At 46.7% G+C, this 27697-nt stretch overlaps 2 protein-coding genes across 4 annotated transcripts in view; one reads left to right on the forward strand and one right to left on the reverse strand.

Moving 5' to 3' along the window:
- The first annotated feature begins 1332 nt into the window (after positions 1–1332).
- LOC134508611 (uncharacterized) lies at positions 1333–8269 on the forward strand. Its single transcript, XM_063320439.1, has 2 exons — positions 1333–1470; positions 6268–8269. The coding sequence occupies exon 2, from the start codon at positions 6667–6669 to the stop codon at positions 8020–8022; it is 1356 nt and encodes a 451-aa protein (XP_063176509.1). The 5' UTR covers positions 1333–1470; positions 6268–6666; the 3' UTR covers positions 8023–8269.
- A 3134-nt stretch (positions 8270–11403) lies between these two features.
- The window catches only part of CORO2A (coronin 2A), a 59482-nt gene continuing 43188 nt past the window's right edge, over positions 11404–27697 (reverse strand). For 2 of the 3 annotated variants that reach the window (XM_063320707.1, XM_063320706.1), the window contains 10 exons: positions 26740–26856; positions 21866–22015; positions 21161–21340; positions 20344–20460; positions 19114–19218; positions 18678–18774; positions 16530–16642; positions 15308–15398; positions 14741–15012; positions 11404–13342 (listed from right to left, as the gene is read on the reverse strand). In XM_063320707.1, coding sequence (XP_063176777.1) covers positions 13211–13342; positions 14741–15012; positions 15308–15398; positions 16530–16642; positions 18678–18774; positions 19114–19218; positions 20344–20460; positions 21161–21340; positions 21866–22015; positions 26740–26856 — 1374 coding nt within the window. In that variant the 3' untranslated portion in view covers positions 11404–13210. Of the gene's footprint in view, positions 13343–14740; positions 15013–15260; positions 15399–16529; positions 16643–18677; positions 18775–19113; positions 19219–20343; positions 20461–21160; positions 21341–21865; positions 22016–26739; positions 26857–27697 lie in introns of those variants that run through there. The other variant, XM_063320708.1, reaches the window with a different exon arrangement.

The following is a 27697-nucleotide window of genomic DNA, read 5'->3' on the forward strand; positions in this document are numbered from 1 at the left end:
TATTGTACAAGGAGGGCTCAACAGCTACTGTGGGTGAACTGCTGGTTGCACAGCTGCTGTTCATAGCAGGCTGTTGATTTCCATGAGCACGGTAGCCATGGTGAGAATCTGAGGAGTTTTGCATAGAACTAAGGAGAGTGAAAGCTGGCAGAGAAAAATAGGTACTGTTGTGGTGCATATCTGCTGTACACCAGAACAGGCAAGACCAGGCTAGGGAGTACTTCAACACCCTGGATGTACACAAGTCTGTGGGGTTGCACCCAAGCGTGCTGAGGGAGAAGGCGGCTGATGGCATTGCAAAGCCATCCTTAATGATCTTTGAAAGGTGGTGGCAACTGGGAAAGGTTGCAGATCACTCGCTCTCAGTCCTGTCTTCAATACAGGCAAAGAGGAAAGTGAAAGAACTACAGGTCAGTCAGCCTCATGCAGTCCTTCGGAAGATGGTGGAGAAAATCCTGCTGGAGACCATTTCCAAAGGCATGAAGAATCAGCAAGTGCTCAGGAATAGTTAGCCTGGATTTCTGAAGGGGAAATAGAAAACTGTTTACAAAACAAATCCAAAGCCACTGAATCTCTCCCTTAGTGACCTGCAGGATGGGACAGGGTGCACCCTCAAGCAAGCTTGCAGAGCACACAAAAGTGTGAGGACTGGCAGGTGCAGCAGACAGTTGTGCTGCTTTCCAGAGGAACCTCAACAGGAGAAATGCAGAACTGGGCAACAAGGAATGTGATGTAGCTCAGCAAGGGCACCTGCACAGTCCTGCATCTGAGGAGAAGCCCCATGCCAGGTACTGCACAGATAGCAAGCAGCTTTGCTGAGAAGTTCCTTGGGGTCCTCCTGGAAAACAAGCTGAGCTTGAGCCAGCCATGCTGGCTTGCTGCAAAAATGGCCAACAGTATCCTGAGCTGTATTTAAAAGAGCATTGCCAGTGAGTCAAGGGAAGTCGTCCTTCCTTGTTGGGGGCGGCTAGCAGAAAAGTACAAGTATGCAAGAAATTCGAGGGTATGCCGACCTTGCAGACCTCAGACAAATAAATCTGAGGAGCCAGGGAACAACTGGCCTTGCAGGTCTGAGATAAATAACCTTGAAGAAGTAGGGAGTAGGCAACAAGTTATCACTGTAGCTTTTAGCACATTCCAAAACTGTAGCTTCTAGCATGTAGCGAAACCGCAGGTAGGAGGGATTATTGTAATGAAACATTTAGAGCTAAGCCAATTAGAAATGATAGAATTTGTGTAATTTATGTAACTGTTAAGTAGGTGTATAAAAAGCTTTCCAACGCGTCTAATAAACCGACATCTTGCTTGCATCAAGCAGCGTCCTGTCTCTCAGTCGCGGCAAATTGGTGACCCCGACGTGATGGGGTGGTGAACTGCCTAGCTGAGCGGCTTGCTGCGAGTCCCACGGAATTTTGAATGAGCTGCTGAAAGGAAGCAGGAACTGGCCAGGAATCCCTCTGGATTTAAGAGGTGAGCTGTGGGAAACATGGGGAATCAGATGTCCCCCGCAGAGAGAGACGTATATGAAGTTATGAAAACGCTCCTCCGGAAACATAAAAAAGATATTTCCGGGCAGGACTTAAAGATTATGTTTAAGTGGGTACAAATGAAGATCCCCACTGTTACGGCCTCCAGTATTTTTACCCGGGAACTTTGGGACGATGTGGGGGTAAACTTGTGGGACTTAGCGATGTCAGGGAATGCCGAGGCTCAGCGTTTGCTTCCGTGGTGGAGAAATATCTTTGAAGCTATTAAGGCACAGAAAAAGGGCCATAAAGACTCTCCAGATACTAAGGGGGAACCTTCATCAGCTCAGCCTTTGCTTCCCCCTCCGCTACCTCCGCAACGTGCTAAGTCGCCCGGACCCTTAAAGGTCTGTGCCGCAGGCTACCCTCCTGAGGAAGATCCGCTTGACCTGGGGCCCGTTGATCCTGATAAAGAGCCTGACTTGTACCCCCCTGACCCTCATGATACGTGGGCGAATATTAGACGTCAAGCTTTAAAAGAAGGTGACTTGGAAATAGCGCGAACGATAGTCGCCCCTGTTATTTATCAAGGCCGGGGAGTGCAGTGGAAGGCTTTGTCCTTCCCGGTGATTAAAGAGCTGCGCCGTACCGTCACAGAACATGGGCTCTCTTCCCCATATTTTGCGAGCCTGCTGTCTTCTGTCTTTGATACGTATGTTATGACTCCCCATGATTTAAAATCGCTAGCGCAATTGTTATTAACCCCTTCCCAGTATTCCCTGTGGGAGTCGCATTGGAGGGGGGGCCTTCAAACTCTCCTCACCAGCTACGTGGGTCATAATAATGCTGCTCTTGCCGCACTGACCATGGAGCACCTTATGGGTATGGGTCAGCACTCTAATCCAGCGGCACAGGCTCGAGATTGTCCACGAGAGGCCCTGGAAGCGATCCGCGAAGAAGCAAAAAAGGCTTTACTTAAAATACCCGATTCCAGTAAACCTCAAAAGGCATTCACCTCTATTACGCAGGAACCTCGGGAGCCGTATATGCAATTCATTGATAGACTTAAGCAAGCTTTAGAACGCCAAATAGATAATACCGAAGCTCGAGAAATTTTGCTATTAAAATTAGCAGTTGAAAATGCTAACGCCGACTGTAAAAAATTACTTAAATCTCTCCCTAACCCAGCTCCAACTTTGGTTGAAATGGTAGAGGCTTGTAATCGTATCGGTACTGTGGACCATAAATTTGAAGCGATGGCAGCTGCTTTCGCAGCTATGAGAGGCATGTCTGGGGGAGGAAATTGTTACGGTTGTGGTAAACCAGGCCATATCAAACGAAATTGTCTCGCTTCTAATGGGGGGGCTAAAGCCCAAGCCCCTGGGATCTGTCCCCGATGCAGGAAGGGGCGTCATTATGCTAATCAATGTCGTTCTAAGTATAATTTTCAAGGGCAGCCGATACAGGGAAACCGCTTGCGGAGCGCGGGGCAGCGACGCGCACAGACACAAGTATCGTCGCCGGTGGATCGAGCCATGCAGATGGGTGTGACCTCGCTACAAGTCTTCGCCCAGCAACAGCCGGTAGCGCCGGATTGGACCTGGCAACCTCACACGCAGTAACGTTGCTTGATTCCTCTGTTCATTTATTAGCAACTAATGTTTCAGGTCCTTTATCCCCAAAAACACAAGGGCTACTATTAGGGAGATCATCAGGTACCTTAGCCGGACTTTTTGTATTGCCTGGAGTAATTGATGCGGATACCGTTGGGGAAATTAAAATCATGGCCTGGACCCCATTTCCCCCTTGCACAGTACCCAAAGGAAGCCGCATTGCACAATTACTACTGATCCCGCAGAACGCAAGCTCTCTTTCGCCTCACCCACCTCCGCAGCAAAGACAAGGAGGTTTTGGATCTACTGGGGATCCACAGATTCTCTGGGTACAGTCCATTTGCCAGAAGCGACCACTTTGTCAATGTACTCTTATTCACGGCACTCAGCAAGTAATCCTAAATGGGATTATTGACACAGGGGCCGATGTTACCATAATTTCACAGGCGAAGTGGCCTCCACAATGGCCTTTGGCAGCTGTGCCTCAGGCACTAGCCGGAATCGGAGGAGTTGGTAGAAGCCACCAATCCTCGGAATTGATCCAAATCAAAGGCCCAGAAGGACGAGTGGCTTCCGTCAAGCCTTTTGTGCTGCCTGTTCCTATGGTCTTATGGGGATGTGATGTGCTATCACAATGGGGAACTTCCATTCAGTCGCATTTTTAGGGGGGGCCATTGAGGTGCGCGACACCCTGAAACTGACTTGGAAAACTCAGACACCCATTTGGGTAGATCAATGGCCCCTACCACTCGAAAAGCTTCGCGCTCTCCAAGAACTGGTTACGGAACAATTATCAAAAGGACATATAGTACCTACTACTAGTGCTTGGAATTCACCTGTCTTTGTTATTAAGAAGCAATCTGGCAAGTGGTGCCTGCTCCATGATCTCAGAAAAATCAATGATGCTATGGTAGATATGGGAGCTCTGCAGCCAGGGCTCCCTTCTCCAACTATGATCCCCTGCAATTGGCATCTCACCGTTATTGACCTTAAGGATTGCTTTTTTAACATTCCACTACACCCTGATGACGCTGCCAAATTTGCTTTTTCAGTCCCAAGTGTCAATATGCAAGCCCCTGTGCAACGATATCAGTGGGTTGTACTGCCACAGGGAATGAAAAATAGCCCGACAATTTGTCAATGGTATGTCGCTAAGGTACTTAGCCCTATCAGGGTTGCGTTGCCTCACGTTCTGTTATATCATTATATGGATGATATCTTGATGGCTGCGCCTCACCTTGAGCTCATGGAACAGGCCGTAGCCCTTGTCACGGCCGCTGTCAATTCGGCAGGCCTCTGTATTGCGCCTGAAAAAGTCCAGAAAATGCCCCCTTGGACCTACTTGGGTTGGCGCATCAGGACCCAGACGATAGTTCCCCAACCTGTGCATATACAGGCGGACATTAAAAATTTGCACGATGTTCAAAAATTATTAGGGACCATTACTTGGGTCCGACCCTTGCTAGGAGTCTCCAATTCAGACTTAAGCCCTTTGTTTGAACTCCTCAAGGGAGATTCCGATTTACGCTCCCCTCGTCGACTTGGTCCTGAAGCCGCTGCCTCATTACAAAAAGTAGCGGAAGCCATCGCCTCACGGCAAGCACACCGCTGTGCGCCTGAATTGCCCTTCAATTTAATTATTTTGAACCCTGCACGTCAGCCATATGCTTTGATTTTTCAATGGGACCCTAACAACCCTGATCCCTTATTAATCATTGAGTGGGTCTTTTTACCCAACCAGCCCACTAAAACAATTTGGACACAACATGAAATGTTTGCTTCCTTGATAATTAAAGCACGGCAGCGCTTGCTTGCCCTGTCAGGGATGGACTTTGCTTCTATCTGTTTACCTGTAACTAATATGTACCTACAATGGTTATTCCAACAGTCTGATGCTTTCGTGTTTGCCTTAACAGATTATACGGGTCAACTAACCTCACATCCTCCGTCCCACAAGCTTCTACATGCTCATTTTAACTTAATATCCATACCAAAGAGATGTCACCAGCCCCTCCAAGGCCTTACTGTGTTCACCGATGGGTCTGGAAAAACACACAAGTCGGTGATTGTCTGGTGGGATGACCGCTCTCAACAATGGGAGTCGGACGTTGAGACAGTCTCCGGGTCCCCTCAAATCGTAGAGCTTGCTGCTGTTGTTCGAGCTTTTCGTAAGTGGTCTAAACCACTGAATCTTATTACTGATTCTGCTTATGTTGCAAGTGTCGTCGAACGGGCAGAGGCCTCGGTGCTGCGTCATACTTCGCATGCTGATTTGTTTGCTTTGTTGCAGGAACTTGTTTTCCTTTTAACCTCTCGAACACATCCCTATTTTATTTTACATGTTAGATCGCACACCTCTTTACCTGGGTTTATTGCAGAAGGCAATCGACAGGCCGATATGCTCACTCTGCCGGTACAAGTTTTACCTGACCGTATTGCACAAGCTAAACTTAGTCATTCCTTTTTCCATCAGAATGCAGGGGGCCTCAAACGTCAGTTTGGCCTCACTTCTCAGCAAGCGGCGAACATTATCGCTGTCTGCCCTGATTGTCAAAAACATTCTTTTCCTACGGCACCAGGTGGGGTTAATCCCAGAGGCTTACAAAGCCTGCAATTATGGCAGACGGATGTCACACACTATCCAGAATTTGGGAGATTAAAATACGTCCATTCCTCTATTGACACCTTTTCAGGCGCTCTATTTGCCTCCTGCCATGTGGGGGAGGCGGCGAAAGATGTTCGCAGGCATCTGCTGCGTGCTTTTGCTACCTTAGGCATCCCTGCACAAATCAAAACAGACAATGGCCCTGCTTATATCTCGGCTGCACTTAAAACCTTTTTTATCTCTTGGGGGATCACTCACATCACTGGGATCCCGCATTCCCCTACGGGCCAGTCCCTGATTGAACGCTCTCATCAGTCTTTAAAGCGCTTGCTACAACAACAGAAAGGGGGAGTAGGGACAGCCACCCCTGAAGAATGTCTACAGAAAGCCCTGTATGTTTTTAACTTTTTAAATTGTTCTTTAATAGATAACAACCCTCCGATCGTTCGCCACTTTAACACAAACACTTCTTTCGAAGCCAGCGTAAAAGCTCCAGTCCTGATCCGCGACCCTGAGACAGGTGAGGTCTTGGGGCCATACCCCCTTGTCACATGGGGCAGAGGCTATGCTTGTGTTTCCACAGAACGAGGCCCCAGGTGGATCCCAGCGAAGAGCGTGCGACCTTTCCGTGAACCCCTACCACAATCGGATGGCCACAACACCAATCCACAGCTAGATCATTCCCCTGAACGGCATACCGAAGAACATTCGGAGGACTGATGCAGTGCTTTTATGGACAATAGAGCAGAGACTCCAGTAGAACATATTCATTGCGTCGCCTGTGGTAATTGTGACCCTTAGGTTTATGTGACTGCTATCGCTGTGGTAAGAGATGGTAGCGATGGTTAACATTGGCCAATAGATGGTGTGACAGTTGCCTAATATATGAAGTTAGCATTGTAAGAATTTAGCATTGCAAAAAAAAAAAAAAAAAAAAAAAAAAAAAAAAAAAAGGGGTGGGGGGAAGAGTCCGTCAAACATTATGATCCTGTTAACACTTTTTTGTATATGTGCAGCCTGGACACATGCCAATCCTTTGCCAGGGTACCATCCTCACCTTTTTGACCCCTGTCAAAATGTCTGGGTTACTCTGGCCAGGTCGCTCAATACTACTAGCTTTTGTGCCAGTCTTGCTACACCCAGCTCGCCCTTCACCACCTGCTTAGTAGGGGTACCACTGAATAACTCGACCTTTTTACTGTTTAATAACTCTATGACAACCTTACGGAAGCAGTACAATATTTCTGGAAGGCTTCCTTTTTCATGGAAAAATCTTAAGGACCTTTTTGAAAAATACAATAATTGGGATGATAAATTACCAATAGGGCCTGAGCCGCAGGAAATTGACTTAGTAGATTCTCTTAATGCTTCTCATTGTTTGTTTATTGGCCTTAGGTCATGGTCAGGGGCCCGAAAAGAGGGGCACTTAGTAAAGGATTCTCCACCGACCGTCATCTCACCTATTGGTAATGCTACCCTCTGGCAACAACAATGGTGTTTGAGGATTGCTCGAGATGCCACTCACTCAGCCCCTGGTACCATGCTCCCTAGGCGGCTCCCCTTGGGGTTCTTTTTTATTTGCGGAAATAGAGCTTGGTCTGGGATCCCTTCTAACCCTAGAGGAGGCCCGTGTACTATTGGACAGCTTAGTCTTGGCACTCCTCACTATCATCCAAGCCCAAAACAGCGGTTACATTTTACTCGTGACACAATACAAGCATTAGAAAATACCTGTGACGATAATGTTAAGCTATGGAATCGCTGGGAGGTTTTTTTCGCCTCGCTATTTACCCCTGGGGTGGCAGCAGCGAGAGCCCACAGAAACTTAGATGCAATTGCCTGTTGGGTTGTTAAGCAAGCAAATGCTACCAGCCGCATACTATCTGAGATGGCTGAAGACTTGTCTACAGTACAACATGCAGTCCTGCAAAACAGAGCTGCTATTGACTTCTTGCTACTAGCCCACGGACATGGCTGTGAGGATTTTGACGGAATGTGCTGCATGGACTTAGAGGACCACTCTTCTTCGATGCATAAGCAAATTACACAACTCCTTGCGCATTCACAAAAGGTGCAATCTGATACGGACTTCTTCGGATTGGGTACTTTGGGTGATTGGTTTGGGCTAAAGGGCTGGCTTAGGAGCCTGGTACAATCTGCTGTACTCATATTAGTTATTATATTGGTAGGCCTTTTGATTCTAAGCTGCGCTCTTTCCTGTGTTAGGTCTATGGTGACTAAAGTTGTTCGACATACATGGTTTATTCAAAACGGCGATATTCCGAAGATTTACGCTAGTGTTAGTTCTGTCCAGCTCACTGAGTATGATGACCTTTAAAACCGCGCCTCAGTTCTGCCTTTAAAGAAACAAAAAAGGGGGAGATGTTGGGGGCGGCTAGCAGAAAAGTACAAGTATGCAAGAAATTCGAGGGTATGCCGACCTTGCAGACCTCAGACAAATAAATCTGAGGAGCCAGGGAACAACTGGCCTTGCAGGTCTGAGATAAATAACCTTGAAGAAGTAGGGAGTAGGCAACAAGTTATCACTGTAGCTTTTAGCACATTCCAAAACTGTAGCTTCTAGCATGTAGCGAAACCGCAGGTAGGAGGGATTATTGTAATGAAACATTTAGAGCTAAGCCAATTAGAAATGATAGAATTTGTGTAATTTATGTAACTGTTAAGTAGCTGTATAAAAAGCTTTCCAACGCATCTAATAAACCGACATCTTGCTTGCATCAAGCAGCGTCCCGTCTCTCAATCGCGGCACTTCCTCTCTCCTCATTGCTGGTGAGGCGACGTGTGGAGGAGTGCTAAGTTCTGGGCTGACCAGTATGAGCAAGTTGTGGATGGACTGGCGTTCCTGCTCCAAAATAATGCTGCAGCATGCCCAAGAGGCAATTCCTGGCACTGGGGCTTTGCTCCAGTGCCCCCTTGCAGGTTGCAAGGGAAAGGCTGCTGGCCAGCCCAGGGCCAACAAGAGTGACCTGCTGCTTCTCCCTGCAGGGCCAATGAAGGGGCGCTGGCTCGATGCTCTCTTCTGCTCACAGCTCTTTGAGCACATTTGCAGACTCTGGTGGTGGGAAACGAAATGAGAATGACAACTATTGCATAGGTTTGAGAAGAGTTTATTTTGCAGTTGAGAACTGGCCTGGGTGTGAAGATGTGATGTGTTGTGGCTGTAAATCCAGCAGGCAAGCAACACTGTGTTTCGCTCTCTCTGTGTGGGCTCAGAGGCCGTGACCCCAGGACAGCAAAGGTGCTGCAGGCTAGTCCTCTGCCTCCCACACCGACCTGCCCGCTGCTGCCTTTTCCTAGGCTTTGCTCAGAGCAGTGAGCCTATGTCAGTGCCAGCGGAGGGACACAGTGTCCCGCGACCTGTCCCAGGGCAGTGTCTGCCTGGCCACCCTCCCCAGCACAAGGACCCTTAGGAGACAGGAAGATCAGGAGGTCACAGTGCCCGGATTGCACGGCTGGTGCACAAAGTTCCCACCACAGACTTTCTTCAGCAATTTCCCTTTTTTTCTTTTTTTTTTTTTTCCCCCTAACACTATCCCAAAATATGTTTTATCAAACAAAAGTTACATCCTGAATGCATCTGTGAACACTTCCATGCCCAAAATTGTGACTGATCAATAAACCCCTACAGTGGAAGGAGGCTCAGAAGAGAAGGGCAGAGCAAATGCACTTAACGACGCTCGGGGAAGAATTCAGGGAGCCACTACAGCTGTTGTAAAGAAAGCCGGACTTATCCCAGTGGTAAAGGGACTGGAGGATCGCTTTTGTTTTAGATTAATTGTCCTATCAGTTGAGTGGTCAACTGGCTGTGTACATGGCGTAAGTTAATCAAAAGGTGTGAATGTCTTCCTGAGCCAGCCAGAGCACGGGGCTCAGCCCAACATAAAGCACAAAAACTGAGCAACCAACAAAACAAACTTTCAAGAGAGCTACAGGCTTGAACTGGCTCCAACCCACATATTTCTTCCTGGTGACTGGAGATACCCAGCGTCATCCCAGTGAGTGGATAGAGACCAGGAATTTCATTTGTATTGTGATCCAACTGGATCTTGCGACTGCAATATTGTGCTTGTACTGTGATTGCTGCTTCACCCTGCTAAACCAAAATCCCTTTGAAAATCAAATGCCTTCAAATAAGTAAATTTCGTAATAACACATAAAAGCCTCTTTGTGTGGCATATCTAAAAGAGCCTGGTCAGAGTGTACTGGGCAAGAGAAGTGCTGGGACTGCGAGGCAGCATGGCCAGGGAACACCTCACCATGCAGTACACATCTCCAGAGGGGTCTGTTTACTCAACAGAACATGAACACCAGTACAATGCAGAATGGTTTGAAACGGCCACCCCTTTGTAGCATCAAGGGCAGATGGGGAAGATGTAAGAAGACAGGCCCACGGGCACATTTTAGACTGTGTACAACCTGCCTCCTAATGTACGGCCACAACTTCATGCAAGCAAAAAAAGACAGCAAGTGATACTCGTTTCTGACCTTGATTCAGCTTAATTTTTAGTCACTTCAGCAATACAGTGATAATAAGAAACCAACAACCTTGCATGTATCAAAAAGTATAACTCTAAATATATTTATTATTCAGTTACATTTGCTTTTCATTGCACAAATTTGGTTTTTATCCCCATGTTTTACAGTTTTTTACAAAGCTGTTAGGAGTTTTAGAAACTGTTAAAATGATCACTTAAGTCTATTTAGGCACAGTTCATTAACACGTAACTCCATTTCCTCCACTTTTTTTTCCCTGTGTGAAAGATTGATGGTTGCATTTAAGCTCCAAATTGAAATACATTTCACAGTCTACGCTTTTACGGGCATACTGTCTAAAAAAGAAGTTTTGATTAAATAGTCTCGCCTTACTAAATGTTGCCAGTAAAAACCCTAAATGAAAGCAACTTCTTTTCCAGAAATGCTGAAATCAACACAAGCCTAAGGTAAGAACCATGGTGGCCGACCATTTTCTATGCTAGCCAGTCATGGGATAACAAAGAAAGAATCCTCATGAGGATTTAAAAATCCCCTGTAAAAATTACTTAAACTTGGAAATAATTTAAATAATTTATTCTGTATGAAAAACAAGCAAAAAAATCCAGCAAATAAAATAGATATGGTGACAAGGAAAGTGTCATATTCCCTGGACTGCTGAGGCTGTTTCAAGTGCTCTCCCTTCGGATAATGGTATCTTGGAAACCAGTGTCATATCCCTGGGGCTACCCAATGTGAAAATGGCTTTGAAGTTTGAAGCTGTCAGGCCTGTTTGACATGGCTGAAAAACTGTGAGCTTCTCAATTTCTTACATAGCTCTTCTCTTTGGTGACAAAGCCTGACCACTTCATGTGTTTGGATTAAAGCTCTGTATCTGGGGTGAGCTGCTTTTGCATTTAACTGCAGACAGTAGCGTTCCCAGGGCACAGAAAAGTCCCTTCTGGAGGATCTGAAATGAGCTGAAGTTTGTTTCAGAAATTTTGTTATATTACTTTTTACAAAAAGAGCAGTGTTAAGTAAGTGACTGATGCTAAAGGACTCTTCCTGAAGAATATGAACTGCCCCCTCCCTCTCTGTAATGCTGCAGAAAGAAACAATATTTGTGACTTTTTAGCACCCGCATCTGTTGTTGCTATTTAGAAATGAGTGAATTATATTTGAAAGCTGGGTGAAGTCTTCACAGCAGAGCAAAAGGGATGCCGAAGTCTTCACAGCAGAGCAAAAGGGATGCCAAAGTCTTTGTGTGGTTCTCATGTAAGAGTATTTAGTGCCCGTGAGCTCCCTGCTGGCTTCTGCTTTCAGGGATAACCAGAGGGGGCATCTCACACGAGCACAGGCAGTGTGCGGCCTTTAGTCCCCCTGCTAAGAAGTCCTGTCCACGGGAATTTCTGAGTATGGAGACTTTTTTATTATTTATTTAATTAATTAATTTTTTTTAGACTTTGGGAAATCATTAGGCTTCAGGGAACTAGCAGGGCATAGTATTCATTCCTACATGTGTCACAGCAGAGGTGCACAGTTATAGGCTAAACAGTGGTTGCTTGCTCTGCTCTCCATGAGCTCTGCATTTGGGGCAAGGTAAAACATTCCCCCTACAGTGCTGCTGCTGTGCTCAGACCCCAGGGCAACTGACTGCGCTATCTTGCCCCACACCGTGGGAACAAACGAGAGGAGACCCCCCAGGAATCAACAGGGTGGGCAGGTGGGTGCTGCTGCTGGCCCATCTGCACATTGCAGGCAGACTCCGTAACGCTGGTCACAGGTGCCAGCCCTGAAACCAAGGATGGGACCTGCATCCTGCAGCTGCTCTTGCCTTAAGCAAAGGGCTGGGGAAGGCAGTGTGCTAGAGAGATGGGGGTGAAGGGCACAGATGTGTGTGGCTGCAGGGCTTAGGGAGATGGGGCAGCCCTGGAGGATGCAGAGGGCTGGGCAACACAGCTGGGAAGAGGGAGCTTGTAGGTGGCTGAAGGCATGGGACAAGGCGCTGGCACCTGGGAGCTAAGGAACCAGCAGTTGTGGGCACAAGGATGAGGCAGCTCCCTCCAGCAACCAGTGAGGGCTGTTTGTGACCAGCCATGGTCCTGTGATCCTCCTGTGGTTGACACCACACTTCTAGCACCATTGCTGAAAGGTCTGCAGTGGGCTGGGGGGTCCAACTCCTCCCTCATCCTTTTAATCCCTCTTGGCAAACCCCACCACTGCCAATGCTGTGCAGCTTTAAATGTCCTCATTTGTCTGATGAGCACCGCAGGACCACAGCCCTCAGCTGACTGCAGCTGGTCTTTGGCAGAAGGAGGGAGGGAAGGCCACTCACTCAAAGGACCCAGAGACCTCTTCTGCACCTGCAGCTTCTCTAGTGAGAACCAGCCCACACCACCACCCCTTTAAAGTAAGACCTCCAAACACCAACTCTCCTTTACATATCACAAAAGTGCTGTCCCTTGGCAGCCCCAGTGCAGCCTCCCGCTCGGAGCGGGACTATCCCCAGCACCAGGTCAGGGCAGCCGCGGCTTTGCCTAGCCACCCGGCCACAGGGCCAAGCTGTGAGGCAAGAGGGATGCATGAGGATCACTTCGGAGCTAGAGGTGCCTCTGAGGCTCAGTTGCAGAGTGGTGTCCCAGGGCAGAAGAAAGCGGCCACAGGAGCTGCACCACTGGGTCCACGGGTGGGAAAAGAAGCTGGCAGTCTCCCATCCTCATGTCATGTGGAGGGGCAGCAGAAGAGGTTGTTCCTAGAGCTTAATAGGTGGCTTCTCCAGGGCCAGATAAGCAAGAGTTTCCAAAGTCTCTCACGAGCATTAATGCATGAGCTTCTGGCATGAGTGAGCAGGCAAGCAAGGGGAGCCTGAAGAAGCGCAGCAAGTCTATCAATAACTGTCTGGTGATGATTAGGGAATTGTGACCACCACAAGCCAGGGAAGTCCCTGCTGCTTGAAGCATCAATTTTTCCCCCAGCAAAAACCCTAGGAGTCTGCTCCCGTTGCCAGGGGTGCAAAGAGCTGCAGGCCAGCACCCTCAGTAACCACCTGTGTCCGTGCAGAGGTTTCTGAGCTCCAGCTCCAGCTGTTTAATTTGGACATCTCTCTGATTTACCAGCTCACGTAGTCTACGGATTTCTTCCTGTTGCCGGTAAAACATCTGCAAAAGCTGTAAGAAGAGTCACTTTTTACTTTCACATTTTACACTTAGAAAATGCAGACTTAACCTGTCAAATACCACCAGTCCTGTCACATCACTTCCAAGAGAAACAGCATCTAAGGAGGAGGTTTCAAACATACATACTGAACATCAGCAGTGCTCCTGCTGTTCCCTAGCCTGGGCTATGAGTGCTGGTGTTTCTCAGCTGCTTAGTAATGCTACATCTGCTTAATTCAATGAAAAGATCAGAAAAAATAACCTTCATACCATTGATCATTCAAAAAGCGACTACACACAGAGTATTTGGAGCCTAAATTCCTGGATCTGACACATCTCCTACTCTGACCTTGGGCAAGTCCTTTTACTTGTCTTTTTTTTTTCCTGTTGATCATGCTCCGTTGTCTCCAGTTGGGACTAGCATGGCCTTTCACTGTGCACGCAGCAGAGCACGCAGCTCTGCACAGGTTGCTTCTGTAATTTTAGAGCACCAGCTCAGAAGCGCACAGAAGAATATGTTTTTTCACACCACAGGGAAATTCAGCTGTGGAAATTTCTGCCCCATCAACCTGCAGACGCTAAAATCTTGCAAGGCTGAAAAGGGGACCTGAGCACGGCTATGGGAAGGAAATCCTTCCAGGGTTCCTACAGGCAAACAAGCTGCACGTACTCAAAAATGTTCCTGAGCTGCCAATGATGGGGAGCTCGCAAATCACCACAGAGATCTACCACTATACAAGCTTTGGTTACAATACAGGGCGGGGGTTGGCCATGGCTGAAGGCAGGTCATGGATCTGCCAAGACCTTTTCTGGAGCCATTCCCAGGAGCAGGCTGAGACCAGCACCCAGCCTCAATGGCACTGCACTGCCAAGCTGTCCCCCAGCAGTGAGCTGCCAAAGCAGGGGCAGAGCCAGCCCCTTTCCCATGTCAGGGTCCACAATACTGTTTGGCATTTAAGACTACATGGACGCCCCATGGGCCAAGGCAGCAGGGAACACCTACTTCTTCCACAGACATCTCTGCTGCCTCATCAGGCTCTCTGAGTGCAGCTCTCATTGAAGCATCATATCACATAAACGCCCTTCTCTTCTCCAGAATCTGGAGGTCACAAGGACCTCCTTGTCTGCAACCAACCACCAGGCAGGCCTGTGCCACAAGATTTACTAAGAAGCGTAAATACTGATTGCTCTCTCCAGATCCCCTCAGCTGGGGTGCTGCTGGGCCACCTTTCTGCTTCCCATGTGGCAGCCAGGGCATGCAGAGCTCCTGCTCCCATGCTGGCAGAGCTCACACTGGCCCAGGCCTGCAAAATAAACCCTCCTCAGATTCTGTCACCTTGTGAACAGCATCTGCCAGCTGACTCTGGGCTTCCCCCCACAGCCCCAATCCCTCACCCCAAACATTCACACCTCATTTTCAGTTTTTGGTGGTGGACACTCAAATATGTCGAAGCCATTGGAGAGGCGCATTTGCTCATTTTTCGGCAATTTCTCCTCCACTTTCAGCTGTTTTCTGTTGTCTCCAATGTCACTTGACTTCTGCATGCCCTCCAGTGGCATCTTTCCTCCCCAATCCTGGTGCTGGTTCAGGTCAGTAGTTTTCACGAGTGGCTCTGGCTCAGGAAACTGTGGTAAGGAATTCACAGCTCCAGAGCCTGGTCTTAAGGATACCAAGAGGGGCCCTAGGGAGGGAGGCAGGTGACAGGTTAGCACTCACAATCTGTACTCAAAAAAACAGCTATAAGCAAATTAATTCAAACAGCCTGCAGGGATGAACACGGAGGCACCGGGAGCAGCTTTCAGAGTTCACAGCTGTGAATATTTTAGCCACAAAGTTATTTTAGCTTACAGCCATATTTGTTATGTCTCTCCTTCTCCTCCCTTCCTCTCTCTCTGGCAGTTAAAGGCCAGACAGCCAGTGGCAGCTTACCCAAGCCCTGGGGATCTGAAGGGTTGGGGAGCGCTCCGTGTGCTGACCTTTGTTGACTCCGTTCAGCCACTCTTGTGCTGTCAGTGCTGGCTGGGCTCCTGTGGTCAAGGGGTAGATGTCTTCCTGGTATGACTCCGACTGCAAGCAAATAGAAGTCAAGAGTCACTATGTCAGTGAGGTTTTGGCTTAGATGGACCATACTGGATTGTGGTGGAGAAAAGAAATTTTTTCCACCTCAGCACAGTCAGTGTCCTGAACACTCACCAGCATGGCCATAAAATCTTCTCACCTGCCCTGAATCTCTCTCCTCCTCACCCCAGCTCAGAGTAATTGCATCTGAAGGCCTATTTTAATTCCTGCCAGTAAGGTCTTTCCACTTTCAGACAACAGACTGGGGGAGGTTGGTGACACAGGCTAACCCAACTCCCATGAACTCAGTGTGTTCCTGAGGATGAAGAAGTGGAAACGAAGGATGGACACAAGTCACAAATCATCAGCTGATCATCAGCTGACAAAAATTGGCCAAGGAGATAATACTGGGGGAACATGCCTGATAGGTAGTTGTAATAAGCATTACCTCTGCTGCTTCTCTGAATTCAAGGTACTCATACCTTCCAATGTTTCTGGAAGTACAGGGCACAGTGCTGACATTTACAAGGTACCTTTACTCACACGGTCATATGGGAACTATCTTGGCTAGCTACAGATTCATTACAAGGGTCATTCTTTAGCCACACCAGCTCTGAGACTTACTTCTACATCACTATCAGTGTAATAAGTCATGTCTTACGTGCTGCAAAACAACTGTCCGTAACAAACGTGCACCCACTGGGTAGAGACCCTGGAATCCATTGTTCCCTTTTTCCCAGGGAGATTCTTCTTCCTTCCACAAGGAGATTTTCATGTCACTCAACATCATCCCCAACCTCTCTCTCTCTTTTGTCATTATGTCAAACAGATGCCATCAGCTGAGGAAGGTTACAGACAGCTAGTTGACCTGACAGTCAGAGAGACCCCTTGTTGAACCTAAGCAGAGCAGATTGGTGAGCATGTCTTACAAAGCTGGCCATTACACAGAGACTTAACTCTTGAGTTACCCAGACAGGCTTTCTTGGCAGGGCTGCCCCACAAACTGAGCTTTGTCCTTTAGACTAGGAGAGAGAAAATCCCTTGTTCTACGTACTCTCCTGCCCCCCAGAGTCACGGAAAGGAGGCACTGCCCTCTTTTTCACTGATATTTGTCCCAGACATGAACTGAGGTTAACTTACCCGTCGAGGCACAATCATGGAGATGGGCTCAATCAGGCTTTTAGTTGGGATCAGTTTGTAGAAACGGAAAATCTCACAAGCTGACACTTCAAGGCCTCTCTTTGGCATCATTCCTGGTGGGATAGTATAAAAGAAAGAGGGTATAAATGTCCCTAGGGAAGTTAACATCATTTGCCATGGAAAAAGGGTCACCAAACAACAGAAGTCACAGCATCAGCTCCACAGCAGCATAGTCTGAAATCTGCACCCAAAATTGTCTCAGTGGCACAAATGACAAGACTAAGTATTTTTTTTTTCTGTCAGGCCACAGAGTTACACACAGGGTCTGTGATTCTCGTCCTAAGCCTCCTGTTCCTTATTGATCCTCATGAGCTGCAAATAGAGTTACCATGACTGAGCAAAACGGGCAGGTGATACCACAGGATTTGACTACCAGGATCAGCAGGAAGGGATTTCAGGACACTTAAACACGACCAGAATACCTATATGGGTCAGGCTGAAAGCCCTTCCAGCCCAGCCTCCCTGCAACACTATCACAAAGCACAATGAAGTATGAGCAGGGTGTGAACATCTACTCTGACAGACAGCACCGTTTGTGTTTCAGGGACTGGACACACAAGGTCTCCAAGTACCTGTCAGCCTCTGTGGATTTCTCTCCTGTGAGCTTGTACAGTCCAAAGCCTACAACCATGTAAATTCCCTTAACAAAAGAGATTACCTCTCCTTGGAGACTACTAATACCCCATGACTTCATTAAAAAAACAGATTCTACGTGAAGGACTTGCTCCTTATATTATGCATTCATCTAAATATGAATCTAAATTCCACTCCTCTACATTGTACTTTGTTTTGGCAATATTGGGAAATAAACTATTGTGCAATAATCTTAGCAGTATTTTTGATCAGCAGACCAGATCAGGTTAGGCAAAGAGATTTGATTCACTCAGGCTTTTTAAAAAACATTTGTACGCTTACTTTTCATGGAATGATTTTTAAAGAGACTATGACATTAAAATCAGGATGTTCTACATTGGAAGGATTATAAAAGCTGAAAAACGGAGAGATCTTCCAGTTAAGCTTTAAGTCATTTATTCCTTTCCAATAACAGTTTTTTGAAGGAGACCTGCAGGCACAAAATCTAGTGCTGCTAAATATCTGTACCAATGTCCTGGAAGAAGGGGAGTGTCCACAGGTAGTGTGGAGGGGTGGCAAATGGTCCTAAAAACATGTCAGTGTATAGAGGAATACGGCTTACCAGATAGACTGGAGAAGGTTCAAGAAAGAGCTACCAACAGGGTCTGAGGGCTGAAAGCCAAATTCTGTAGCTTGAATGAGTTAAACAGTGGGTAGTATATGGACAGGTTTATAAGCAAGGGTCTCCCACAGAGGAAAGGTGCCCTAATCACAACCAGAGGAAATGGTCTGAAGTTGCCGCAGGGGAGGTTTAGGTTAGATATTAGGAGGAATTACTTTACTGAAAGAGTGGTCAGGCACTGGAACAGCCTGCCCAGGAAGGTGGTTCAGTCACCATCCCTAGAGGTGTTTAAGAAACATCTAGATTTGGTACTTCAGGGCATGCTTTAGTGGCAGAGATTGTAGGGGTTGAGTTTTTTTGTGTGTATGGTTGGAATTGATGGTCTCAAAAGTCCTTTCCAACCACGAAGATTCTATGATTCTATGATTCTAAATGGAAATGCCAATACAGGAGAAGGTAGGCAAGTGATAAGAGTGAAGGCATTAAGATGTGGAGCACCCATTACCAGAGAAATCCCAGAGCAGAAACAATGTCAACAGAGTTCAATGCCAAAAATCTTGGAGCAGATTCACAAAGGGCAAGGAGCATCCTCCATCTTTAAATGCAGACTATCCTCCTTTCTACCTTGACTAGGTATGTGAGAGTGGACACAGCAGCAACCAGTAAAGCCCATGCCCTGCTGGTCAGAAGGGAGCCCTCCAAGCTCTGACCCTGTAATACCATCTGTGCTATATAGGTGCGTTGGGCCAAGCTGACTGTTGTGCACCTGTAAACCTGGGCGGAGACTGGAATCTGACCCACTCTCTTTATTTTGGATAGTCCTGGACTCTGACACCCTCTAAAACAAAGAAGCCACCACGCTTTTGTAGCATTATATATATGCTGCCACTCACCAATTCCCTTCTGTGGTAAATGAGAACGGTATTCCATCAGGTAGTTCAGGTATGGTTTCTCAGGGCTTATCTCATAGTACCGTATATTTCCATCACCCTAAAGGCAAAGAAAATGAACATAAGCCAGGCTCTGCTGTTCAGAATGAGAGCCTGAGAGGAATGCCTGGCCCCAGAAGCCATGCAGGGTCAAGAATGAACCAAATATTTTCGCCCAAATTCCTTTGAGGGAAGGTGAGGGCTCTGCAGTGTACCTCCCCAGAGTAAACATGGTACGTCTCCAGTGGAAAATGTGACCTGATGCTGCAGCACCCTCAGGCCCCATCCCACCAGCCCATATCAGGTTAACATGCTTCAGGAGCATCTCTGACTTCAGCCTGATGCAACACAGGGAGAAGAATCAGACAGGACGGCATTTGCTGACATGGAAAGCACTTACCTTTCCCACAACGTAAAGCATGTGTGTGTCTGAGTCGTAGAAGGGAAACAGGAGTCCCGAGGAGCCATCCAGATCCTCCTCCAGCAAAGGCACGGAAAGGTCATTCTGGGCAGGACAAAGGAAAAACAGGCAGCTGCAATCACCTGTGAGTCACCTCAAGGCAGGGACACCTTACCTGAACCCCGCTGGCAGCAGCATGTGAGCACCTCTGTAATGATTCTAGGCCACGGCCAGCTGCCCTGACCCACAGCTTCTGTTTAGATGGGATAATGACCTGGGTGGATGTGGACCTCAGAAAGATGCCCGCCGGGCAGTTCCTGTGCCAATGTCTGTCCCTAAGGAGGCTGCACACACCTGGCCTCACAGGCCCTCCCACTGTATTCTCAAACTAAGTGTGGCCAGCTCCTCCAGCATCTCTGAAGGCAGTGAAACCCTAATGTGAGACCCATGATGTGTCAGAGCACTGCTCAGCTTTGTGGAAAGCCTTCAGACAGCAGCACAATGCTTTGCCTCTCACATATGCAAAGAAGCCATGTCCAAACATAGCCAAATGGCAAATGATAAACCTGGTCTACCAACTTTGTCTGGTACAAAGGGTAACAGCACAACAAAGAGGCAGAAGATTGTGCTGCGAGGAGGTTGACACAGAGGGACAAAGTGAGATGCTGACAAAGAAAAAGCATTTCACTGCATATGAGAGGGGTAGAGAAGAGCAGGGTTTTGTAAGGCAGCCGTCATGATAGGAGATCATGTCTTAGAAGTGACCAGTAAGTACTACCTCAATACTCTACTGTCAGGAATCATCAGAAATCAAAAACACTCCACACCTTTTTCTCCATTGAGAGCTTCACCTGAGTAGGCTCTGTCTAGAGCTCATTTTTCTTTCCAGCACCAGTAACAATTTGACAGCAAGACCAGTAACAGCGTCTTTTAAGTCAGAGCTACAATGACGACCCAAAGATCCTCTGAATTATTTCTTCCTGTAGTGGGCACAGCATTCTCTTTGTTTGGTGAATCTCTATGCTGAAAGCTTTGAGAGCTTCTTCAGAAACTCATACTCAGTTAACAGTGTCACAGCAGTAAGACCTATCACCCATTAAGAATTTGACAGATCACTTCTGAATTGCTGTTATAAACCAATTTCTAGGTATTTGGCAGGAGAACGGTTAAAGTTACAGCAAAAGAGAGAAAACCAAAGCTGGTATGGTTATGATTGTTGGTCCAACTCACTTGATCCCATAATGCAATTTGCCTATTGTTCCACCGAGATGTTCCAGTAGAGAACAGCTTTTTCATGTTTCCAAGGAACAAGACTTTATTGACTCTGTGAGACTTGTAGCTGGCTTCCTATAGGAAGAGAAAGGACATTGCATAAGACACCACCTGTTGCACAGACACATTTAATGCTACATGAGACCTCTGATTCAGTCACATCTGAAAGATCTACTCAGCCTGGCTCAACTACAATGAGTAAGATTTCATGGGGATCCAAGAAAGGTGGCCTTCAGGGCCATTCCCAAAAGCTCAATCTCTCTAAATACTGATTCACATGTTTCCAAGAGGGCAATCCCTATTAGTTGTAGGCAGGACTTTCTGCATACACAAATCCATGCAAATACCTATATGCAAATACCTGTGCAAATAAAATGCAGTCAGCTTCATCTTAACAACAGATACAAAGTACAAGCAACAAAGAACAACCATGGCAGTGGTACAAATGTACACTTGCATCCACCTGTCCACCTGGTCTCTACAAGCCCTCCCAAGGCGTCCCACAGAGAACTGCAGGAGGGAGCTATGAAAACAGCACTTCGAGAATGGTTTCCGGGAGCAAGGAGCATGGTAGGAAGATGCAGAAAGCCTGCTTTCAACAATGACAGCAAGTGTTCCATGAAAAGTAGAAGGCAATAGCATCATCTGCTGCCTTGGGCAATGCAGAGCACAGATGCGTCTTCTTTAATGGCAATGAATCTACACAGAAGACACTACCTAGAAACGCTCCAAGGGGTGAGACCAGCTTGACCACAAACCTCTGAACCCAACCTACTTGTAGGACTGTTCCTGCACGCGGGTCTATCAGACGTATCTTCCTGTCCCTGCAGGCTGTGGCAAGGAGACTGCCATCTGTGTTGAATGACATGGAGAGGACCACATCTTTGTGAGCATCAAGGATCTTCACGGGGTTTGAGATGACAGCTTCCTTGGTGTCAAGGTTCCAGATCATTATCTGGAGCAAAAGAAAAAAAAAAATCAGCCCTCTGCTGCCTGACCAACTGGGGACTTTGTGTACCCTATTCACTTCTTTCTCTCTTCTCTACACGTATAGGTCTTATCCATCATAAGTGGTTGTTCACCTGGCACTTACTTATCAGGGGCACAGTGTCTGCTCAGAATGTCCAATATTCTAATTTCCTTTACATCCACACTTAATACATAAAAATCGCCAGCCTCAATGCAGATATTTGCACTAGCACAAGAATGAAACCAAACACAAGTGCATTGCATGCTGTATCCAATCCAGTAAAGGAGAACAGCAGAGTAGACTGAAGCTCATTAGAAGACAAGAAAATTAGCAAGTCCTTTTGAACTTGTAGCAATACCCTTTTGACTTTGGGGTCACCATGGAATTTCCCCCTGAAGAAGGCTTCTGAACTATTTAGTATTATCTTACAGCTTGAAATTTAAACAAATTTCAAAACACGCTGCCAAACAGGGCGTTGCATGAGGAGAGCTCCACAGAGAACAGACCCACCTTGTAGTCATAGCCAGAGCTGAAGAGGATGTTATTAGCAGTGGGATGCCATTCAATGAGGCCCACTCTTCGAACATGTCCAAGAAGTTCCTTCTTCGGACTGGTAATGTTTCTTGTTAGCAAGTGCTTGGGGATGTCCCAGATTTTAACCTGAATGGCACAGGATGGATCTTTTTGAGATTCCTAAGTAAGGAGCTAATTTGGAACTTAACAATAACTATTATTCCCTTCGTATTATTATTCCCTTGGTAGTGAATAGGAATGCTCCTGGCTTTACTAAGTGCCACGCGTTTAAATTCGTATCTTTAACTTTCTGTGGGCCTGAAGACTCCTCTTTACCCTCCATCTGTAGCCAGCAGTCCTACCAGTTTGTTTTAACTTGCCAATCCAACCCTAACACCTGGGCAAACTGTCAGCACAATTACAAAATGTTATTCCCACAGGGAAGAAGTAAACCACAGATCTTGCAGGCCTTGCCTCCTAAGAAACTTTGAGCAGGAACAAGGAAATCTGAAATAAATCTCAGCAAAGAGTCCCAGAAGGTATGATAACAGTGACTGATACAAGCAGTCATCCACTCAACACTACCGTGGTAAAAGAACTGAGAACTGCCCTGGTCAGATGACAGCCATAGTACTGTTTGCCCCATAGAAAACTGCACCAGTGCTGAAAACGACGCTTTGCAAACGACACAGCCATTTGTCAAAGTACACAAAACAGCACCCAGGTGGCCATATGGCAGATGCCCTGAGCGGAGAGACTGGGCAGCATCGCTCAACACTGGGAGTGTGCTGTCTCATAACAGGTCAACCTGCAGGCCTGGGTTCTTCTAGAAGGATGCTGCATGAAGATAAAAATCCTCTGTCCTCCTGGGGTTGAAGGAGACAATAGAGGAAACCTGCAAAAGGGGCTGAACCTGTGCAGGTAAAATGAAAGAATCTTTCTCACACTAACCCTAGAAGCACAAGTATTTAGGATGCTAACAGACAATTAACCCTTTGGCTCAATAAAAATTACTATGCTTGTCATAATTTTTCTAGGACTTAGCCTGAAGCAAAAGGGAAAGGATCTTTGAAGCAGATAGTTTGTGGAAATTAGCCACACCTCTCCAAGCCTCCTACTGTTTGGCTGATGAGGATCACACCTTTCTAAGCCAAAGAAGGAGAGGCACAAATTCTGTGACCTGCTGGGAAAGATCATAAGTGCTCTTCTTAACAGTGTTTAACCCACTGAGGAATGAAGCCCCTCAGAAACCGAAGGACTGTGGGGCCCTGTACTCCAGGTGAACTTCGGCAGCAGTAAGAGAAAGCATCATGCTCTACAGCTTCAACAGCTACCACTGAAGGAATGGGGCTGAGAGAGCAGGAAAGGGAAAAATAGGTTGTGTTCACACTGAGAAGAACTGCCTAGAATGAACCATTCATTTCCCATGCTATGAAATGGGTGGTGGTAAAAGCAGGGAAAAGCCCCTGGCTGGAATCTCAGGATGCGTTAAATGGCAGAAATTGACAGTGCTTAGTGTACAGAAGAAGCAGGTCTGGGAGCCAGAACTGCCAGGCCACGCAGGAACAATCCATGAGCCACCTACCCTGCTGCATCTTGAAGAAAACCTGACAAAGCAAAGTAAAAGGCACAGCATTGCCCCTCTAACTGCAGGGGAGAAGATTCTCAGTAAGCTGAATTCATATGTGCCTGATGATTTGCCAAAAGGAACAGAAGGGGTACAAGAACAAGCTCGCTCCCCGTACTGTTCAAACTCTCAGCCCCTGGCCGCTTGCATTGGCCTCAGTCCTAAGCCTGCCTGAGGCAGCAGTGTTCAGGGCACTGGGTGTTCACAGAGGCTATCCATCCCCTCCCATGCCCAAAAGTACTGCTCTACAAGCTTCAGCTACACACCACTAAAGATACCTCTTATGCCACCAAGGCAAGCTCCAGAAAGGCTGGCTAATGGCCAAGAAAACTCTGAGGAACATAGGTGATCGGAAATTTCTACCATCTTCACAGAAGCTTGTTGCCTTTCTCAAAAGTTTCAGGGAGATCCAGCCCAGTAGGAGGAATCAGAGGCATCCTTCCACACAAGGCAGAACAGTGGCGTATGCTAGTGCTCAGAAATGGCAGAGAGCACCAGGCCTTTAACAACAGACGGCACGGAAGGCTTTCGCTCTAATGTCCAGCGCAGTGGAAGTGGTAGATGCCTCTGGGATACCAAAAACTTCCTCAGACTTCTCTCAGGATAAAGTGGTGCTGTGGAGATGTCCCAAAAGTATGTCTAATCTGAGCTCTCCAGTACAGGCCAGGACAAGTAAGACAGATGTTGACCGCATGGAGTGAGTCCAACAGCAGCCACTAAGACGAGGAGAGGACAGGAGCACAGTAAATCTGAGGGCAGCTGGAAAGAAATGAATTTGTTCAGTTCAGGAAGGAGAAGGCAAAGGTAAGCTCTTCTGGCTGCCCTTCAACTACTCTGCAGGAAGGCACAGAGAAGATGGAGCCAGACTCTTTGGAGGTGCACAAGGAGAGCACCAAAGGCAATGGACACAAATGGCAATATGGGCACCCCTTGGAGACCAGAGGAACTCTATTTTCCCCACAGGGGTACTCAACCCTTGGAATAAGGGCCCAGTGAGGCAATGGGATCTGTAGCCTTGGAGATTTCCCAATTCATCAGGACAACACTTGGAGCAACCTGATTCAACTGGCCTGCTTTGAGCAGGTCTTGGACTAAGTGACCTCCACAGGTCTAGCTACCAGGTACCAGGAAAGGCCAGGTAAGTCACACTAAGAAACACAGTCTGCTGTCCTCACTACTTAGAGGGGAGGGAAGAGGTGTTCCTACACTGTGTCACTTCAGGGGAACCCCTAAGATACCCCTTCCTGGTGCCAGGATGATGATGGGAGGGTAGTACAAAAAAGAGAGTACAGTTACAAACAGCAAAACTTCTCAGAACAACTTTTGGTGCTGAGATCGGTGCCAAGCTCAGTGTTCCCATTCTTTTGTCTGGAGAATAATTCAGTGCCAAGTTTCAGTAGAAAATTGGAAAAGAAAGCAGCCCTTCTGTATAAATCCCGACAACAGAATAAATATGACTCAGCAGCATGCCCTGGCAGGGATGAAAGCTAGCAACATCCTGGTCTGGAACAACAGGAAGATAGCCATTAGATGAAGGGAAGCAGTTTTCCCCTTTACTGAGCAATCATTAAACAACAGCTGGAATACTGCATCCAGTTTTGCACCTCCCAGTGCAAAAAAAGATGCTGATAAACTTAAGTGAGTCCATTGGAGGCCACCAGTATGCTCAGGAGGAGAAAGTCCTGTGAGGAGAAGCTGAGGGAGATGGCCTTGATCGGCCTGGAGAGGGGACAGCTTCAGGGCGATCTGATGGAAGTATCTTCAATACTTGTAAGTTTACTGACAAAAGAGAGCCGGTCTGTCTTGAAGCGCAGGGTGGGAGAATGGGATACAGCAGTCACCAGCTACACTGTGGAGGTTCTGAACGCATGTAAGGGAAAAAATTTCTCCATGGGAGCAGTGAAGAACAGGAAGAGGTTGCCCAGATAGGTGGTGAAATCTTCATCCTTGGAGATTTTCAAGACTTAGGTCCAGAGAGCTGCACATAGAGACCACCCAAGCTCCCGTTCAACACGAACAGCTCTGTGATTCTGTAACTACAGCACGAAGCTTCAAAGCTGATGCTCATTCCTCATCTGAGGCTCAAAAGAGAAGTCGTGGTGGCACCTTCCTGCCACAAGTCCTTTCTGAGACAGCATGAAAACCTGGCATACGGGTTGCTCATAGGCAGCCGAGAAACTGAAAGAAGCCTTCAAAAAAGACATGAATATCCAAAGAAGCAAAGGCAAATTACTAAACAGGAAGGACAATTCAAAGAGCCTCGATTTCCAATTCAAGAGTGATTTTTGGCAGAGCTAAAATGGCAGAGGATGTTCACCAAGACAGGGCTGGAGGAAACAACAAAGAAACCTCCCTTACACTGTGTGGCAGAGGGTGAAAATACCTAGTGGGAGAAAACGCATGTGGTACCTCTAGAAAAGAGCACCGTAGTTAGTCAGATGTCCGCACCACCACATCACACTTTTGACAGGACATGGAAAGCAACCTTTCTATGGGTAGATATGGGCTAAACTGTCCCTTACAAACATGAACTGAATCTTTCAGTTCCTAATAACTAGTCTGCCCCTTCTCTGAAGTAAAATACGTGACTGCATCTTAATTATACTAACTTCAGCCAAACCATTTATTGCCTAAAACTTAAATCTGATGTGATGTATTTGGTATCTTTCTACAGGTTTGCATTAGCATGAACCTTTGCATCTCTGGAGTCTTTCTGTAGTGTCAATAGGAAAACGCTCATTTCATTTATGCCTTTAGCAGAGTAGTATGATGCAGATTCCTCAGCTACCCCATAACTGATACAGCATGACTTTACAGAGTAACTGAGTGCAGGAACAAGCTCAAACTTGCTCTGCAGGGAATTAACCCAAAAAGCTGTTCCAGATTATGTAGTGTTGAAGCTTTTATTCTAAAGTAAAGGAAGAGTTTCACAGTGATTAAACTGGAATAGTCATTCCATTTAAAATTCATATTCTGTTTTTCTCATGCAAACACACCCAAAAAGATGCAAGCCCCCCAAAACAGATCTTCGTCCTCACACTGATTTTGGTACACCACCTGGAAGAGATCACACAGGTCTGACCTCAAGAGAAGGACAGGAATCGTACCCTTACCTGATTTATTTTATAAATGTATGTATGTGCTTTCACATCTCTTTTATGGGCGTTCTGGTTTCTTTTTTATTTCTTTCCCCACAAAACACATTAGCCAGGTAATAAGACAGAGTACAAGTTGGTAAACTTACTGTGGCATCTTCTGAACATGAAGCTATTACAAAGTCATTGAACGGGTTCCACTTGATGTCCAGAACATTCCCTTTGTGCCCACATATTCTGGGATAATGTGGGTCGAGCTTGCCTGTCTGGAAAAAACAAATATCATCAAACCTAAGGTCAGCCATGGAATTACAGGACATTTTCAAGGAAGATCCAAGCCATCTCCAGTAAGAAACCTCTTTCTGCTTGTTACACTCCAAATGCTCTTGGTGCTCTCCATCTGTTGAGAATGGGGTTTTGCTGTCCCTGCAAGGCAAGTCTTCACCATACCACTGAAAAGAAAGGAAAGGAAAAGAAAAGAAAGGAAGTCCTCAGGCCTTCCTAAGTACGCACTGCTATCAAGAAATCTGTACACATGCAGCAAGATTGGTGACGTTAGAGGACAGTATCTGGTTCAGACATCAGAATAAAACTTAGAAGGTAAACACCTATGAATGAGTTGAACCTTCCATATGTTTTAAAGATCTTGAGAAAAAAAAAAAAACAACAGAATTTCTTTCAGAAGACATTCCTTATAAGTGGAGGGGGGGTGGGGGGAACCAAACGTTTTAGCTTTCACTTTTTTAGCCCTATCAGCTGGCAGTTATTTTATTTTTAAAGCAAAAAGACATTTGTGACACAAATTATAAATGTAGTTTTTCTTTCAACAAGCTGTCTATTTCGCTCTGATAGTGTTCAAATCCAGCCATTCACCGGATTCAATCAGCATTACAGGCTCTCAAAAAAAATGACATGTTTGGGCGGCATCTTCACTGGTAAAAACCCTGCACAAAGTGCACTAAGAAGTATTGAGGGCTTTGTGCCACACGGAGGCTGTGTTGCATCAGGATAAGCTCATTCTGCAAGCACAGTCTCTGCTACAAACTCAAGTTGGTATATTTATTATGTGTTAGGAAGGCTGCCGGGGAATTTATTAACATTGAAGCA

This window comes from Chroicocephalus ridibundus, chromosome Z, assembly GCF_963924245.1.
Source record: "Chroicocephalus ridibundus chromosome Z, bChrRid1.1, whole genome shotgun sequence".
Taxonomy (NCBI): Eukaryota; Metazoa; Chordata; class Aves; order Charadriiformes; family Laridae; genus Chroicocephalus; species Chroicocephalus ridibundus.

What these genes read in the sequence shown, in the direction of transcription:
- LOC134508611 (XM_063320439.1), top strand. Translation starts at nt 6,667, where the DNA reads ATGATCCTGTTAACACTTTTTTGTATATGTGCAGCCTGGACACATGCC.